Source organism: Aegilops tauschii, chromosome 3, assembly GCF_002575655.3.
Source record: "Aegilops tauschii subsp. strangulata cultivar AL8/78 chromosome 3, Aet v6.0, whole genome shotgun sequence".
NCBI lineage: Eukaryota > Viridiplantae > Streptophyta > Magnoliopsida > Poales > Poaceae > Aegilops > Aegilops tauschii.
In genome coordinates this window covers 535,208,356-535,226,079 of record NC_053037.3, presented here as the reverse complement: position 1 = coordinate 535,226,079, position 17,724 = coordinate 535,208,356, and the positions used below count along the sequence as shown (strand labels likewise).

Below are 17,724 nucleotides of genomic sequence, written 5' to 3'. Positions count from 1 at the left end.
CGGTGGCGGCGGCGCGCTCTGGGGGAAGGAGGAGTAGTCGTCCCACGACCACAGCCGCAGCGGTTCGTCGTGGCCTGGCTCGAGGCTGGGCGGGGGCATCCCGAGGTCGTACCGGATGAAGTCGTAGGCGTCGCGCTCCATCACGCACCCGCCAACGTTGATGTACTCGACCATCCCGGGGTCGAACGGGGCGGCGGGCACGGGATTCTCCACCGCCTGCTTCATCCGCGCAGCCGCGTCGTCGGCCGCGGCGGTCTTCTCCTTGGGATCCTCCACCAGCTGCTTCATCCGCGCAGCGTCGTCGGCGGCGGCGGCGCCCCGCGGCTGCCTCCACACCACCGGCACCTCTACCCAGTCGTGCGCCTCGCCGCTCGCGTCCTCCTGGCCCGCCTCTGCGAGCTCCTTCGCCTTGCTCGCCTCCCCGCGGTTGCCGCCGTCGGCGACGGGGGTCCGAGCCCTGCCCCTCCCCCTCCCCCTGCCACCACGCCCGCGCGGCATTGCTCTCCCTCTCTCCATCTCTCTCCTCTCAACTTTTCGCCTCTGTGTGAGCCGGCGACCCAACGGCGGCAGTTGGCTTCTCTTATACGGACCGCGTGCCTTCGAATGGGCTCGGTGTTGGGCCGGAAACGATCTTCCAAAAGCACCCGAAAGAGCCCCCGATCAACGAAGTTTAGTTTTCTCGAGTTGTCTGCTGGGGCGGCATTTCCACAAACAGGTTCCATGCGACCATGCCTACGGGCTCCGAAATGAATAGCTTTTGTTCAAGCTTGTAGAACCATCTGGGCCTCGATTGTTCTTTCCTGGATGGATGCTAAACAATACCCATGTTTGCTCGATGCTGATTCTGTGCAATGTTTTGTGTTGATACCGGCACATGTGCGTGTTATTAAAATTCCTAACCATAGTATGATGATCAAGCAGATTTATCATGTTGTTCATCCGCATACGGATATTTGTGTGGCTGTTGATGCATTAATCGTATGCATAGTTGAAAATTCTAGGGCTAGTCGATACAGCGTGCTCATCAAAAGATATAGCAGCACCAACATACGAATTATGTACATCTATATAAGTAAATTGAGTATTTTCCATATTAACAGTGAATATTGCAAACTCTTCATCAAGATTCCTTTGTAGTAACAATTGTCACAGGAGTGGAGTCACGGAAGAGTGCATCCGCACATGAACATGTCGCCCATGTACCCACCGCCCTCGCACGCGTCAAGCGCGATGTGCACGACATGTCGCTACAAGTGCCTCGTCGAGAGCGCAATATGCAATACACACTAGCAAGGATTCTTGAAGACCCAAAACCCCACACGCTCAGGAACGCCCCCATCAGAGAGTACAACGATTATGGGCCGCCCCAACTAGTTCGAGTTGGCTGCCCCTAGAGCCTAGGGGTTAATGTCATCAAAGACTAAGAATAATGAAGAACAAGAAGCATAGAATGAGGGAGGGGAAAATAGGAGATGGAAAAGTACTAGATTGATTCAGTTGATTACATGTTTTTAAATCGGCCATCACCGCTCATCTATATATGAGGCGACTGGAATTTTTCATAAAAAAGACAAAATCCTGCCCTGCCCTTCAAATCTGACCTAAGACGAGTGTGCCAAGAGCCTCCGGGCTAGTCCAGAACCTTCGGACACCCTCTGTGTGGTCTTCATGGAGCCTCAGGGTATGTTGTTGCACGCTTCTGTTTAGCCGAGAGGTTCCGGCTCCGCACTTGCTGTTGCACGCCTCTGTTTTGGACCATAGCTTTCATGCAGGGTTTGTGCCAAAGTCGCTCACAAGAGAGGGCCTTCGGTTAGGGGGCTGAGTTTTTTCTTCCTAGAAAATAAAACCAAACATCTAAATTATTGGTACAATTTTTATTGTTATTATATGCAAAAATACACTCCGGGTCCATAGGTTCCAATCACCTTTTGTTTTACGGCATTTCTATAGCTGAGTTTGTTTAGGCTATGGGCATTGTGATTATGTACCAAAGGCATCATATGTTAGCGCGCCCATCATCATGCACCACACCGTATGTTGCCCTCAATTCGACCCACGACACCTATTTGAATGTTGATTTGGTCGGTCATTTCACTATGAACTACTTTGTTTAATTGGATTTTGTCTTTGTAAAATACCTACAAATATTGTGTACGATTCGATGGAAATAACAAAATTCAAGAGTTGATTGCCCCCTTTTAAAAAAGTGTTTGTGGCAAACTCTCATCACTAAACTCTCTCATCACTTCCGTGGCAACATTCACCATGGGCACCATACAACTACATCCAATGATCCTAGCTCAACTGGACAAGATCAGACGTCACTGCCTGTGGAATAAGAAAACTGAAAATGGTGAGAAATGCAATTCCCTGGCCGCTTGCGACATGGTTTGTCGTCCCCGAAAACATGATGGTCTTGGAGTGATCAACTTACACATTCAAAACGGTGCGATGCTGCTCAAGTTCGCCAGAGGAAGGTTTTGATGTTCCAAGCCAAAATCGGCTTTTTATCCAACCACATTTCATTGATCTATGTTTCTTCGATCTACAGTTACTAGTACTACTACTTCTCGGGACTGCGCGGCGAGACCGGCCGGTGAAGCCATTGTCGGTAGGCACTACAGAACCCAGCTAAGCTAGTACTCCCTCCGTCCGGAATTACTTATCATCAAAATGGATGTATCTACAACTAAAATGCATTTAGATACATCCATTTCAATGACAAGTATTTCCGGTCGGAGGTAGTAGATAGCGGCAGCGGTGACAAGAGCCCTACGATGCCATGCTCCAAAATTGGGCGAACTCGTCAGTCGTCACACCACCCGTTCTGTGCGGCCAGCACGTAGGCGGCTCGATTGGGCGGCGGCGCGCTCTGGGGGAAGGAGGAGTCGTCCCACGACCACAGCCGCAGAGGCTGGTCGTAGTCCGGCTCCGGCGGCTCGGGCTCGAGGCTGGGCGGGAGCATCCCGAGGTCGTACCGGATGAAGTCGTAGGCGTCGCGCTCCATCACGTACCAGCCAACGTTGATGTAGTGCTCGATCATCCCGGGGTCGAACGGGGCGGCGCGCACGGGCTTCTCCTTGGGACCCTCCAGCAGCTGCTTCCTCCGCGCAGCGTCGACGTTGGCGGCGGCGGCGGGCTTCTCCTTGTGATCCTTCAGCAGCTGCTTCCACCGCGCAGCGCCGTCGGCGGCGGCGGGCTTCTCCTTGGGATCCTTCAGCAGCTGCTTCCTCCGCGCAGCGCCGTCGGCGGCGGCGGGCTTCTCCACCAGCTGCTTCTTCCGCGCAGCACCGGGGGCCGTGGCGGCGCCCCGTGGCTGCCTCTGCGTCCCCTGCACCTCGCCGCTCGCGTGACCCTCCCCCGCCACCACGAAGTTCTCCGCCACGCTCTCGCGACGCTGGGTCTGCAGCCTCCGGATCCTGCTCCGCGTGGCATCAAGGGACTTGTCGACGGAAGCGAGCAGCTCCCGGAGCGCGTCCTCCGACATCCCGTCGAGCGGGCTCTCCCACGGCCCGAGCGCGGCGGCGAGGCCGCCCGCCCGCACCCTGGCCAGCCTGGACCGCTGCACGTCGCGCACGCCCGCGACGTAGTTGACGTGATCGAACACGATCCGGGCCTCCTTCGGGAGCGCGAGGAACTGAGCCACCACCGCCCTCGCCGTCTCCGTCGACGGCCAGCACTGCAGGGCGCCCTGGCCGTCGAGGCCCGAGCAGAGCACCGCGACGGGCGCGTCGGCCATCTCCGCGAGCTCCTTCGCCTTCCTCATCAGCCCCGCCTTGCGCACCTCGAACGCCATCCGCCGGTTGCCGCCGTCGGCGACGGGGATCGCCGCGATGGGCCTCGCCGGAGCCCCGCCCCTCCCCTTCCCCTTCCCACCAAGCGCACGCGGCATCGCTCTCTCCCTCTCTCCCTCTCCCTCCCTCCCTCTCTCTCTGCTCCCAACTTTTCGCTTCTGTCTGTGTGAGCCGACGACCCGACGGCGGCCGTGGGCTTCTCTTCTTGTACAGTGTGGGGGAGGAGACGGGCTCGGAGTTGGGCTCGAAACGTTCTGCCAAAAAGCACCCGAAACGGCCCAGCAAGTGTTGTTTCATTTCATTTCTGTTTCGGAGGAAAGGTCCAGAAGCGCCGCTGCCGCCGCCGCCGCAACGACACCGCTCCCTCCGGCATGGCGCCGGCGTACTTGGCGACCATCCACGCGCTCCGGCGCGCGGCGCGGTGGGCCCCGGCGGCGCTGTTCTCGTCGGGGATCGTCGCCGGCGACAAGCCCGTTCTGGTAAACGTCGAGGCCTCTCTGATCACTCCGAGATCTCCCTGTAGTGGCTGCTGCTTTGACAGGGGAGCTTCCCATCGCAGGTGCGCGATTTCGTGAGGTCGGCGCTCTACGACCCCAACCACGGCTACTTCTCCAAGCGGTCGGGGCCCGTCGGCGTGCTCGACTCCGCCATCCGCTTCCACAAGCTCGAGGGTACGGCTTGCTCTGTCCCAACCCCCCTGCCCCTTTGCCGAATTCAGTCTGTTGGAGTACACTTGATCGACGAAGTTTGGATTTCTTCAGTTGTTTGTTGAGGCGGCATTTCCACAAACATGTTGTATGCGTGTGTTCTCGGAGTAGAATAGTCTAAACACTATTCATGTACGTATTGGTCAGTGCTAGTTATGTGCAATGCTGTGTTGACAACTCGGACATGTGCGCATAGCTGCAAATAATTTGGTGTTATATCACGCAGGGAGGACTGCGTACATGAAGCATCTTGATAAGCTGTATAAGATGCATGATATCTCTTGGTTTACTCCAGTGGAGCTTTTCAAGGTGTCCTTTTGTGCTTGAGCTGTTAAAACTTAAAAAGAGAATGTGATCTCGATTTTCTTTCCAATTTAGCCACTGATGCATGTTTTCCTACTCTGGTGCAGCCATGGTATGCCTATGCAATAGCTGCGTCAATCCTTCGCACGGCTAATCTTTCAGTCCCATTGAAGGTGCACTCATAATTTTCCTGTCTTTATAGCTTCACATCTCGATGGGCGAAGCTTCTAGATTCACTTGTGAAATTTTCCATATCATGACACATTATCATGTTTACTTCTTTTCTTACCAAGCCATCTGAATTGGATTCCTGTAATGATCAGATATATGAAATCGGAGGTGGATCCGGGACATGTGCAAAGTGCGTACTTGATTACATGATGTTAAATGCTCCGCCAAAAGTCTACAATAATATGAAATACATGTAAGCAGCTCTTTTGTCATTTTCCTTGTCCTACTTAATTGAAGTTGCTCAGCGAGACTACAGAGTCCTATTTGTTTGGTAAGGCCAAACAACGTGGTACGTACATGTATCGTCATATCAACATTCATAATATTGGCTACTTTCATGCTGCCTTATATTCTCACCCTCTCCAGCATTTTTCTTTTATGATATCAATTATGCTTTGACCTTCCTTTCATCTTCATTTGCTAGCTCAGTAGAGATTAGCTCCTCCCTTGCTGAAAAGCAGTTGGAAACTGTCGGTGAAGTGCAGAGCCATTTGTCAAAGTTCACAGTGGAGCATCGTGATGCAACTGACATAGCTGGATGGGGTAAGCTGGCTTCTTGTGCCTAGCTATCGATGTCGGAGCTTTCCTACAATAACCCTTGTCTAAGATCAGTTACCTGAGCTTTGATCACCATTTTGCATTGTTTTCAACCTGCAATAGCTCATATTATACTATATATAAGTCCCTAGATTTACTTTTATGCTGTGCTGACAGATGTAATAAATAATTGGGGATGTCACTGGCTCCCTATCTACTTATATTTCCATTTCAGAATCACATATATATCCAGCATTCAGTCTCAGGGTCTCAGTATTTACTAATCACTATTGCCTTTATAATGATTGGTTTTTCCTATTTCCGTTTGCAGGCTGCAAGGACCCTCAACCATGCTGGGTGCTAATGCTTGAGGTATGTACTGCTAGGATTTGCGTAGTCAAAGAAACAAAACGCCATCACCGTTGTCATGAAGTGTATCAGTAACTGGTTCACATTGGCTAGAAGCATTTTTTGTGTGTGTCAAACTTTGACAATGTAAGATGTTTGTAAGACTACTTCCCAGTTCTTGTGCCATCACTAGTATCTCTACTTGGACATGACATTGCAAAAGAGCGCTGATGCTTTCTGTGTTCCGTTTATGTTTGCTTACTATTTACATATTTAACAGTCCAAAATAGGGTCACCAGCCATGTCAGGCATGCCATCGTATTATTGCCATGGTGGTACTACTGGCTGATTCTGTCTGCTATATTATTTACATTGCTAATATGTCCTGGTTCTGAGGGAACTAAGCTAATCATATATAAATTTAGTTTTGTAGTCGTATCTTAAGGGAGATATTCATGCAGCAGTAACTTTCTTTTGGTGGAAATGTCAGGTACTTGACAATCTACCTCATGACCTTGTCTATTCACCAGATCAGGTCTCTCCATGGATGGAGGTGTGGATTGAAAAAGTAAATGGCAGGTTTGTATTTTGTTTTTCAACTTCCAAACCCCCTAGCAAAATTTAGCTAGAACCTTTGCTGTGTTATATTTGAAGAGTCTTAATTTGCGTCAATGATGTGGATTCCTAGACCTGGCAAACACGATCTCAAGTGTCCTTCTTTTTGCTCTTAGATCCACTGTTTATGTGGGATGATAGTTCAATGGGATACTTGACTTGAGAAAACATGATAAAATAATCAACTTATGGTGCCTGCTGGTTTTCATATTTTAAATGATTCCTTAATCAAACTTTTTTGGTATTTTGCAGAATTCTCGTTCTGTATTAGCTTGAAGGATTGGATTTTGCAACTTATTGCTTGACTCCAATACTATTTGTCATTCATGCTGGTGGAAATATAGTTTTATGCTAATATGTGTTCCATTCTCAACAACAACAACAATAACGCCTTTCAGTCCCAAACGAGTTAGGGTAGTCTAGAGTTGAAACTCACAAGATATGGAAACCAAGTCATGGTTCTGCTTCCATGTGCCCGTCCATGGCTAAATCTCCGGTGATATTCCAGTCCTTTGGGTCTCTCTTTACGGACTCCTCCCATGTCAAGTTTGGTCTACCTCGACCTCTCTTGGCATTATCATCGTGCCTTAACCGCCTGCTATGCACTGGCGCTTTTGGAGGCCTGTGTTGAACATGCCCAAACCATCTCAGACTATGTTGGACAAGCTTCTCTTCAATTGGCGCCACCCCAACTCTCTCACATATATCGCCATTCCGGACCCGGTCCTTTCTTGTGTGGCTACACATCCATCTCAACATGGCATCTCTGCTACGCCTAGCTGTTGGACATGTCGCCTTTTAGTTGGCCAACATTCAGCGCCATACAACACCGCAGGTCGAATCGCCTAGGTATCACCTTACAATCTAGGTAAGCACGTCTGTCTTCTCTTCTCGATAGGACGAATTTGGCTAGAGTGTTGGCCACTACTAAAATTCACTAGATGGGATTATCTCTTTCTAAAGAGGGTGATAGCTATGATCATGTCATAGGCTAGGGCAAAGCTTAAGACATCCTCTCCTTCTTGATTCTTGATGCCATAGCCAAAGCCCCCATGCGCCTCTTCAAAAACTGTGTTAGATGTACCCACATGGCCATTGAGGTCTCCTCCTATGAAGAGCTTCTCGCCATTGGGTACACTCCCAACCATGTCCTCCAGGCCTTCTCAGAACTCCCTCTTGGTGCTCTCATTGTGGCCTACTTTCAGGGCATGCGCGCTGACAACTTTGAGGATTAAGTCCCCAACAACCAACTTGATTAGGATAATCCGGTCTCCTTGCCTCTTGACATCTACCGCTCCACACCTAAGGCTCTTGTTGATCAAGATGCCTACTCCATTTCTGTTGGTAGTTGTCCCCGTGTAGCACAGCTTGAAGCCGGTATCCTCCACCTTCGCCTTCCGTCCCTTCCATTTGGTTTCTTGGACGCAAAGGATATCAACACCTCTCCTCACCGCTGCATCAACTAACTCCCGTAACTTACCCGTCAGGGACCCTACATTCCAACTACCTATGCGGATCCTCCTAGGCTCGGCTAGCTTCCTTGCCCTTTGAGTCAAATGCGAAGACCCTTGCTCACTTATCACCGTATCCAGATCAAGATACGGCGTGCCACCAAGGGGGGTGACGGCCCAGCCCTTGCCCATTGAACGCCACAGCCGGGTTCGGTTATGGCGCGTCGCTAAGAGGGTTACGCCCCAACGATGTTCTTCTGGGTTTCATCTCCAAAAGAGTGGCTGAGTTTTGATGTTGGCTCGCCAAGCCTATCACAACCCTCCTCCTTTACCCGGGCTTGGGACCAGCTACGCTGAGACGACATAGGCGGAGTTGTGTTCCATTCCCAGACTAGGGAAATTTCTTTGCAAAATAATATTATAGTATTCTTTTACATTTCCTCGTGCCAAGGGCCCATGTGCTTTTTTTACTTGATTCAGGTTGTATACTTCCTTATTTTGGTTGATGTTATTGTGGAGGGCTGCCTCCTTTTTCCTTCTAGAACATCAATAATTCAGCATCTTCCTTGTGCTTTTGGCTATACCTATTGTTCTAATTAATATTACATGCATGTTTATTCTGTATTGAGAACAGACCTCTTTTCACTATTATTGGAAATTATCTAGCTAGTAGCTACTCTATCTCTTTATCTCTTATACTAATCAATTTTTCTTGCCTTTTTCTTAAGAAAGTTCACAAGTCTGTGAGGTCTACAAACCATTGCAAGACCCATTAGTTTCCCGCTGCAGTGAGATTGTTGGCATGAATGAAGAGAATCCATCTTTGAGAGAAAAACTATCATTCGCTGCAAAAGGACTCGTCTCAAAAGTATTCCCGAAGCCTAGGAGAGCTTGGTTACCAACCGGATGTTTGGTATGTATTTCAGACCCCTGCTACTTAGTAAGATTATAAACTACTGTTGTCCCATTAATGTTGGATGCCAGTGTATGTGCCAGCTTACACCCAGAGTTTTTACCGTATGCAGAAACTACTGGATACTTTGCATCAAACTTTGCCAAGTATGTCCCTTATTGCTTCAGACTTCAGTTATCTTCCTGATGTTAGCATACCTGGCGATAGAGCTCCATTGGTTTCTTCAAAGGTGATATGCCCTGATTGATTTATTATTTCAGTTTTATGACTATTTGGTGCACTCTAATAAGGCAGTAACCAGTGTCAATGATATCAACTGAGAATGGTAGAAAACCATGTTTTCGAGTCATGTGTTGATCATGCAGTTACCAGCATATTTCGATGTGAAGATCATGCGCTCACTTTCAAATGTCTCATTCATCTTGTTTCCTTCTTGTAGAAAGATGGGAAAACTTTGGATCATCCCAACTATCTTGATGCACAGGTTTGTCATTTTCACTTTATTCACATAGCTGTTACGTTGCAGGCAGACAATCTATTCCTCTTACTGGAGTAGCCGTGTAAATCTTCTTGAAAAGAGAACCAAGAATAAGAAATACTCCCCCCGTTCCATAATATAAGAGCGTTTCAAGCCCTGATGTAGGGAGTAGAAAACAAGCCCTGATGTAGTTTGGTGCATCTTTTTAATACAACTTTTGCGCCGTATATCAGTAAACTTGGTTATGCCACCTGCCACTCTTTCAGGGCGATGCAGATATCTTCTTCCCAACCGATTTCTTGCTGTTGGAGCAGATCGACCACCACTGCTCTGGTTTCTCGAAAGACCAGATGAAGCGTGGTGCATTTAAACCAGTGAAGAGTAGGAGAACAATCATAGTAAGTTCAGCTTGCACATACCAATTTCCTACCTTTGCGGCACAGCTCACTTTGTGCCGAATCCGAATTTAGTTAATATATTTGTTTTTCATCCAGCTTGATTCGGCTGCCTTTATGGAGGAGTTTGGGATGCCACTGAAGACGAGGACCAAAGATGGATACAATCCACTTCTTGATGATTTCAGGAACACAAAGTTCTATCTCAGTGTGCCTACCCACAACAAGAAGTAGTAGTCCAGCATGCCTGCATCGCTTCTTCTGTTTGCCATGAGGCCCTGCATTAGACGCGCAACTCAGTAATCAATTTGCCAGAGCAGGTTATTCATGTTTTTTTTCCCTGTAGAAGACTGAAATTTAGGCTGGTCAAATTTTGTTTGAACTGACTTTTGGAAGTCAAGTTCTCTTAATAAAAATATGTTGCCGCCTTTTCTATGTTTGATGGCACGGAAGTGAATAATACCATCTTGAGGCCACAGCCCAATTCACTTACAATTCTCTTAATCGTATGTAGGTAGTTGCGTTTTAGTGTGTTGTCCACTCATTTCAATCTGTATTGAAATATCCAAAACGTCTATAATTCAGAACTACTCAAGGATCCTTCTATGCTTCTGTTAACATGGAAAATAGAAGTAAACATATTGAGTTTGGAAAGAAAAGGAAAATGCCTTTGGTACAACCGTACAACAGTCGCTGAATAACAGCTTTTACATATCCACCCCCAACCCATAGCAACAAAATATAAGATGGGAGGAAATGATTCTTGGAGGCTATTCTGTTTACTGTCCAATACAAACGTTGTATAGCTCCAACATTTTCATTTCATCTTCTGTAGAAAGAAAAAAGAATGGTTACATGAAATGGCTCCAATATACAACTTCTCACGATGCTATGACCAAAACCGGGCAAAAAAAATATGTAAATGAAGAGACATTCTGTATACTAAAGCTTCATTTTCGCTAGTGAAGTTTGCTGGTGCGACGCTTTGGCCCGCCAGGGAAGAGCTTCATTATCCAGCCAAGCACCCTTTCGACAACCTAGACAAAAGTATCATATGTCAGGCACGTATAGATAAACTGTTCAGAGCATTTCTGGATGTAACGCAAAGGTATAGTTCATATAACTGGCACACCGATAAAGACAATCAAACACCTAGATGCATGTTAAGATGAAGAAAGCTCTCAAAGATCCACAATTAGCTCTGCTGGTAGGAAATACCTCGTCCCCTTCATCAGCATACATTGTTGCATCATTGAAGTGTGTGTCGACCTGTCTTGCAAGGACATTCTCATTGGCCATCCTTTCAGAAGTCAATAGCTCAAGTCTCTGTGTCTGAGTCTCCAGCTTTTGTGTTAGATCCCTGTTCAGCTCCTTCAAGACAAAAGAGTAACTTGCATAAGATTGATGCACTGTAACACAAGTGTGTCTTGAGTGAAGTCTACCAGTAAATAGGGTTTCTAAGTACAAAAGCCTGTCGCAGAAGTGCCTAGGGCTTAATCATCTCATAGGGTACAGGCATCTTATCAATATCAGTTCAGGAAGAAAAGCCCTAGACAAAATTAACTGAAACAAATGTGCCGCGTAAGAATACCTTCAGCTTGGAGCAGTTAGATGACTCGATTCTCAGTGCTCGCATTAGCTCTTCTCTCTCCACTGCTAACTGCAAAGCAAAAGATAATAACATAAGAATGGTTAAATTTTGGGTCCAAAATCAAGTTAAGGTTGTTTGGGAACACAACTCATTGATGTGAGGAAGTATCCCTAAAACTCGAGAGATTACCTCCGACATCAAGGAGTTGATGTTGTCAATCATTCTGAGCTGATCTTCTGGAATGCTAGAAGATGCGTCTCCGAAGGAAGGAAAATCAGACATATTATTAAACTGTGAAACAGATGTTCCAACATCTTGTAATGGGTCACTGGTACTGGTCAGTGTTTGTGAAGAGCTGCTTTCCCCTGTATCTGAACAAATATATTTGACGTCAGGCAGAAAGGTAGTCGGCGTGTATGGACTGGGCAAGCAAAGATGGAGTGTAATACCACACCTAAATCCTCCGTCGCAGTTGATGCATCTCTTTTGTCGGCTGATGGTTTTTCTATGACATTTACCTTCTCACTCACAGGAATGTTTCTCAATTTAGAGTGCAGGAGCTTCTTTTCTGTCCAAACATATGTGGATACTAAAAGTCAAATGGTGGCAACAATGGCATGTATAGGTCACATCTACACGCTACCTGTCTTATTCCAAAAACACCAATCTCTAGTTTTACTTTCATTATTAGATAGCGAAACAAAGTACCACAAGGGTGCATGAGGCTAAAATACACAAATTACAAAGTGTTTTTCTAGGGTTGACCAGGATCGGAAAGTTTAGTGGAAAACATGTTGTCTGTATGTGCTAAACTAAAGTACACATCTATATACCTTCTTGAAGAGCCTCGACAGTAGATTGAAGATGCTGACGTTCCTTCTCTAGACTAGAAACTTTGCGTCTGTGTATATATAGTAAGAAAAAAATGAAGGAAAATAATCAGTGTCGTTAGCTAGTTCCATCCCTTGGGAAGTTAACATATGATTCTCATGTTTATTACCACAGCAATTTCAAGCATCCATGTTTTTCTTTAGGTAACCATGAAAAACAAGAGAACTCTCCTACCGTATCCTTGAAAGAAGGTGCATTCATAAAATTACAACATGGGGATTAGGAAAACAAAATATCTTAAAACTCACTTGTAGGAAGAGATCTCTGAATTTAAACCCTCCACTTCCTTTTCAAGTTTCAACTCATTTGACCTAAGTTTAAGAGCCTGCAGAACAGACAGACGTATCAAAATTGGTAGTCGCTGAAGCCAACAATGCTTACGTTCATGTTGTGGGCGGAGGATGCAGCCCATGGCCAAGCCGGCAAACAGAAGATGGCAGCATTCTTGTGGAAAGCAATAGTTGTGCATATATCTTAGTTATAGCCTTATAGGAAAGCTATCAAGTACGTAGCATAGATAGTTATCATGTAGTTACGAATAGTTTAGATAGTTTCAATTAGAGGTTGGGTTTGTTAGTTATTTCCAACTCTATATGCCCAGCCAGCTATATATATAGGCTAAGCACTGTGTTCAAAGTATTGAAGCAACGAGAAATCAATCTAATTCGCCCCAAGTTTGTCTACCTCACCTATGATCTAATCCCATCACCTACCAAGCCAACTCCACCTGGCCATCTTCCTGGTGGTGCTTACCCAGTTCTGCACCTTGGTACAGTACACAACAGCTCAACTCTGGTTAAATGCTGGACACAACCTTGCTACAATGAACATAAAACTAAACAGCTATACTGAGGCCAGATAGCATACGGAGTTGGTGTTGTGTGCCTGACATGCTAGAAAAAAGTTGCGCAACTAACCAGACACGGCTGTGCACTCGTTAGTAAGATACTAAGATGTGATGAACCTGGATACGACTGGAGTTCAAATCCCAAGACTTGCAGACTGGGTTTATGTGACGTGCTGCAGTTGGATGGGATATTTCTTGTTACTTGAATTTTTTACCACGATATATCTGATTGTTATGAACTACAGGGGCATCACATACTCAAAACAACTCATTTTCTCAAACAGCATCAACCATAGTATCCTCCTTAGAGGGCAGGTCGATTTGCAAGATTAAATAGCTAATGCACAAGAAGCAATCGAGGAGATAGAAAGGCACCTTATCTTCCAATAGAATGACTTCTGCTGCGAGTACTTTGCCCCTCTCATCTGCAGCATTGCATTCTAGTTGGGCATTGGCATATTCCGATCTGATGGTCTCAAGTGCCAGCTGTTGTGCAAATAGAGTTAGAAAGAAACTAAAAATGATTATTACAAGGTAGCATGTGGAAATATAAAGGCTTCAAAGGGGAAGAAAACATGTTGCATAACAAATATAATATTCAAATTAATATGGGAGTTATACTACATGTTGCATTGATCACATAGATGATCCATACACGACCAGATCAACAAGTCAAACATAGCAAAAGCAACATCAGCATTTAGTGAGTCCTACAACCGAGAACACTTTCAAATATTCACATATTTCGAATGGTAGAAATGACGGAAGAATCCTAACCAGTTGAGCTTGAATTTCATCCTGCAACCTCTCCATGTCAGAGGTCAACTGGCTGATAACGTGTGCCTGATATTTGCAGATGAAAAAAAATGCATAAAGTTAACCAATTAAAAATGAGTAGAACAAATGATAGTAAGTATTTATTCATGCTTACTGTCATTCGCATTCATGGAAGAATTTGATGATCTATTGATCGATCTTGCTATTTTAATCATTTAAAACCTGGGGATGTGACTTCAATTTTTTGTTTTGTCTACACTATGTCTTATGTCCCACTTTTACAGGTATGTCTTGTGAAAATACTCACTAAGAAATCTGAATCAAACTAAAATTGAGCTTCATCACAGAGTAGTTGAGAATTAGTAGGCAACCACTTTGCTGGCATGTTGTGCTAGTTTAACTTCAGATACCTTAACACAAGGCAGAACTCCTGGGACAGCGAAACTCGAATTTTTTACATTAAGTTTACTATGCCCTATCAGAAGATAGTAACTGAATTATGCTAACATTCCAACTTCTTTGTTACTACTTTGATGTGAAAACATCTCACTATTACGGATTTTTTTGTTTTGTAAATCATAGATGATTTTTTTTTCATCAACTGACGATACCATATCTACCTCCCACTGATTGCAAGAAAACCTCCACAGAAAATTCTGTGAACATGCACATACCTGTTGGTTGAACTTATCTGTCAATGCTGAGTTATCCGTTGCCAAATTTTGTGCTAATTCTTGAGATTTCTCTAAAGTCCTTTGTAACGAAAACTTCTCTGTTGTCAAATCCTCGATGAGCTGGTAGCCAAACCGGAGCAGCTATGAGCATTATGTTGAAGGGCCTAATAACAAAATGTGCAAGCTAAATTGCTAATTGCAAAAGAACTACTGTCACAGCACATCAATTTATGAGTGTGTTGGTTAGAAATCTGGACTACTGAAAAACACAAGTAAACAATTACAAGCGACAGAATGCAGACAAAGAAGCGATTGCATCTAAGGAGCCAAGAGTATATGCGGTAACAGAACCTTCTGGAGTCTTGACAAACAATCAGTGGAAATATAATCTGCGGTGCAACCTCTGGGTTACGTACAGACAGCAACTACACCAACAGTTAATTTAGTCACAACTTGACATTTTCGTTTGCAACTACTCCCTCCGTCCCATAATATAAGAGTGTTTCTGACAAGTGTGAAAAACGCTCTTATATTATGGGACGGAGGGAGTAGTTCTGGGTGTAACTGGCATTAAATCTAATAGCATTAAGTTAACATCTACTTTCGTATAAAAAAGGTTACTCTTCATATTATGCTTGCTGTCAAATTTGCTACGGCAATGCTGGTCCATATTTGAAAATTCTGTATATCAAGGAAAACAAAGTTAATAAATAGATAGTGGTTGGCATTCATCACCTGCTCTAGTGATGCAAAACCGTCATCTTTCTCATGACTTGTGAAATCTTGGAACATTTGATTACCATAATGCAGACTTTTTTCATCTTTGGAAGGCAAGGAATCAGGAAGTACGGAATTGTCATATGGCCCCTTTTCACTATTATACTCTTGTCTCCCTGTTATAACAGAATTATCCACAACACTGTTTTGCGTGGATTGTTGGTTTGGCTGCTGAACAGAAGAACTCTCGGAATTTGAACTGCTGAATAGCTTGTTGCTTGCTTTTGAAGGTTCAACGTATGGGGCTTCTGCTGGAAGAGCTCTTTGTACTCCAATAGAATCAAGAAAAGATGGCCGAGATCGATTGTATGCAGTTGGATAAGCAGTTGACAGAAAAGGATCCTGTTTATCAAAATTGGTAGATGTGGAATCTGATGCATTCCGAAGCATTCCGATATTTGCATCATGACCTAAACCATCAGCAACTTTAGAACTACTAAAGATACTGCCATAGTCCCGGTTGCTGGTATATGCGGAGTGCCCTGCTTGGGAAGAGTCTTTGGAGGTAGCTGCACAAAGGGAAGAAACAAAGGTTAAAAGATCTGCATAGTCAAGGCAGTCATCACATATGAAAATAGAGCTTCAATCTTACCTCGTAAGCGGCCAAAGATATCATTTTCTGGGGAGTAATCCTGAGAGAAAGTGCTTTCAGACTTCCCAAGAAGGTTGCCAGATGAAAATGAACTGGATTGCTTGATACCATGTACTTGACTCAACGAAGAATTTCCTCCCCATTTTGACAAGACCTCGGTAGACTGGGAACCACTGTCAGTGTTTCCAAATGCACTTAATTTAGATGTCAAAGGCAGATCCTTGTCAGGACTGAGCTCTACCCTTTTATGGGCAATATCGCCTCTCCAATCATCGTGATGCCCATTAACTAGATCAGAAAAGCTCAAGTTTCCATAAAACTTGCTCCCTCCGTCATCAACAGAATCTTGCAGGGGGGCAACAGTAGTAACATTAGCTGATGCATCTGCAACTACAGGACCATTTGACAGAAATCCGGTGACTCTGGAAGAAGTGGTTGGGTCATTCTCATAGGAAGCAGATGGCGCAGATGATGTGCTTGGTGTGCTTGAGTCCAAATCAGACACCAAACCCTGTCCAGGGTTGCCATTATTGGAGTTTGGCAGGGGGTTCTCCACTACGCTGGGAACCACAGGCGCTGCCTGGTCTACTACAGCGGCGGTGGCCTTCTTCGCGGCCTTCTTCTTCTTCTTACGGAACTCCTCCAGCTGGTTCAGAAAACAGGACAGTGTCATTCTAGAGCCAAGCTCTACTCAAAATCGTGCCGAATTAGGATTCAACGTAAATTGGTGGCGCAGAGGCCTAGATAACTAAATATATATGTGGTTTCAGCATGAGGGTGGCATGATGGGAGGCGAATCCGGTGCCATTTGGCTTCTCTAGGATGAGCTAAAACGATTGCTTGAACTACAATCGTAATGCTAGCTCGCTAAGCAATGCAGCACATCCAATTTCTCCTGTTCCGTCGGGCGCCCCGGGGCCAAAATGGTGTTGATTATCAAGCAATTGGTGGCGACCGACGGCTACGCAAGCAAAGCAGGCCAACGACGAGAACCTACCGCTTTCTTCCCGGCCTGGCGACTCGCCTCGCGCGAGGACGCGACGTCGGTGGAGGCCGACGCCGACGCCATGGGCACCCGGCTCCTCCCGCCCCAAACCGAATCTCGGCGAGATCTCCCTGCCCGGAACCGCCCGCGGCCGGCCGGTCCAGCCTCCGCCGCCGCCGCCGCCGATGGCGATCGGGCCCGCCGGGGGAGGGGCGAGATCTGGCGGGCGACGGGATCGGGGAGGGAGGGAGGGATTCGGGGGGATTCGCGCTTCCGCCCCGGCCCCCGAAGTAATTTTTCGGGCCTCGGCCTCGCCTTCCCCTTCTCTTATTTTTGGTGCGTGCTTGGTGCCTCTACCCTCCCACCTCGTGGCCGGTCTCTGTGGAGTCCGACCATTTTTACTTTCTTTTTCCTCGGGTTGCTGCTGCACTGCTGCTGTTGGTTGCGTCGTCGCGGTCGCACGGCTGCTTTGCTGGTGGTTTGAGTTTCTTCTCGGCGACTGCCCGCTCGCTCGTCAGGTTCGGTTTCGGTTCGTCGGGGGCGATCCGACGGCTCGTCTGTCCACCACATGGCAAACTTGGTGTGCAGATATGGCTCAGCTCACTACTTTCTTCTTTTTGTTTTGTTTTGGCAGTTGGCACCGTGTTACTCCGGTGCCTTCTTTCCACAAATAAGTAAAGCTTGCGTATCATTCATTGATAGGTGGAGAGAAATACAAGGTCAATGTGTTACACTTAGATATGTACACAAAACGACGGGGTCGGTAAAAGAATAGGACTGCTCAACTCTAGAAAACTAAATCAGCCTATGCCAGCTAT

The 17,724-nt window shown here is 46.2% G+C and overlaps 2 protein-coding genes across 2 annotated transcripts; one reads left to right on the top strand and one right to left on the bottom strand.

Annotated features, from left to right (window-relative positions):
- Nucleotides 1–4,065: 4,065 nt before the first annotated feature.
- On the top strand, nt 4,066–10,207 carry LOC109779334 (protein arginine methyltransferase NDUFAF7 homolog, mitochondrial). Its single transcript, XM_020337945.4, has 13 exons — nt 4,066–4,273; nt 4,354–4,465; nt 4,728–4,810; nt 4,912–4,977; nt 5,128–5,228; nt 5,460–5,578; nt 5,904–5,944; nt 6,411–6,499; nt 8,719–8,899; nt 9,012–9,128; nt 9,339–9,383; nt 9,644–9,775; nt 9,872–10,207. The coding sequence occupies exons 1-13, from the start codon at nt 4,166–4,168 to the stop codon at nt 10,004–10,006; spliced, it is 1,329 nt and encodes a 442-aa protein (XP_020193534.1). The 5' UTR covers nt 4,066–4,165; the 3' UTR covers nt 10,007–10,207.
- Nucleotides 10,208–10,418: 211 nt separating this feature from the next.
- LOC109779333 (protein BLISTER) lies at nt 10,419–17,439 on the bottom strand. The gene is made up of 13 exons (XM_020337942.4): nt 16,919–17,439; nt 15,922–16,567; nt 15,288–15,838; nt 14,553–14,672; nt 13,879–13,944; nt 13,477–13,587; nt 12,503–12,579; nt 12,197–12,264; nt 11,818–11,931; nt 11,553–11,734; nt 11,364–11,432; nt 10,991–11,143; nt 10,419–10,809 (listed from the first exon to the last, which is right to left on the bottom strand). The coding sequence occupies exons 1-13, from the start codon at nt 16,988–16,990 to the stop codon at nt 10,732–10,734; spliced, it is 2,307 nt and encodes a 768-aa protein (XP_020193531.1). The 5' UTR covers nt 16,991–17,439; the 3' UTR covers nt 10,419–10,731.
- Nucleotides 17,440–17,724: the final 285 nt, after the last annotated feature.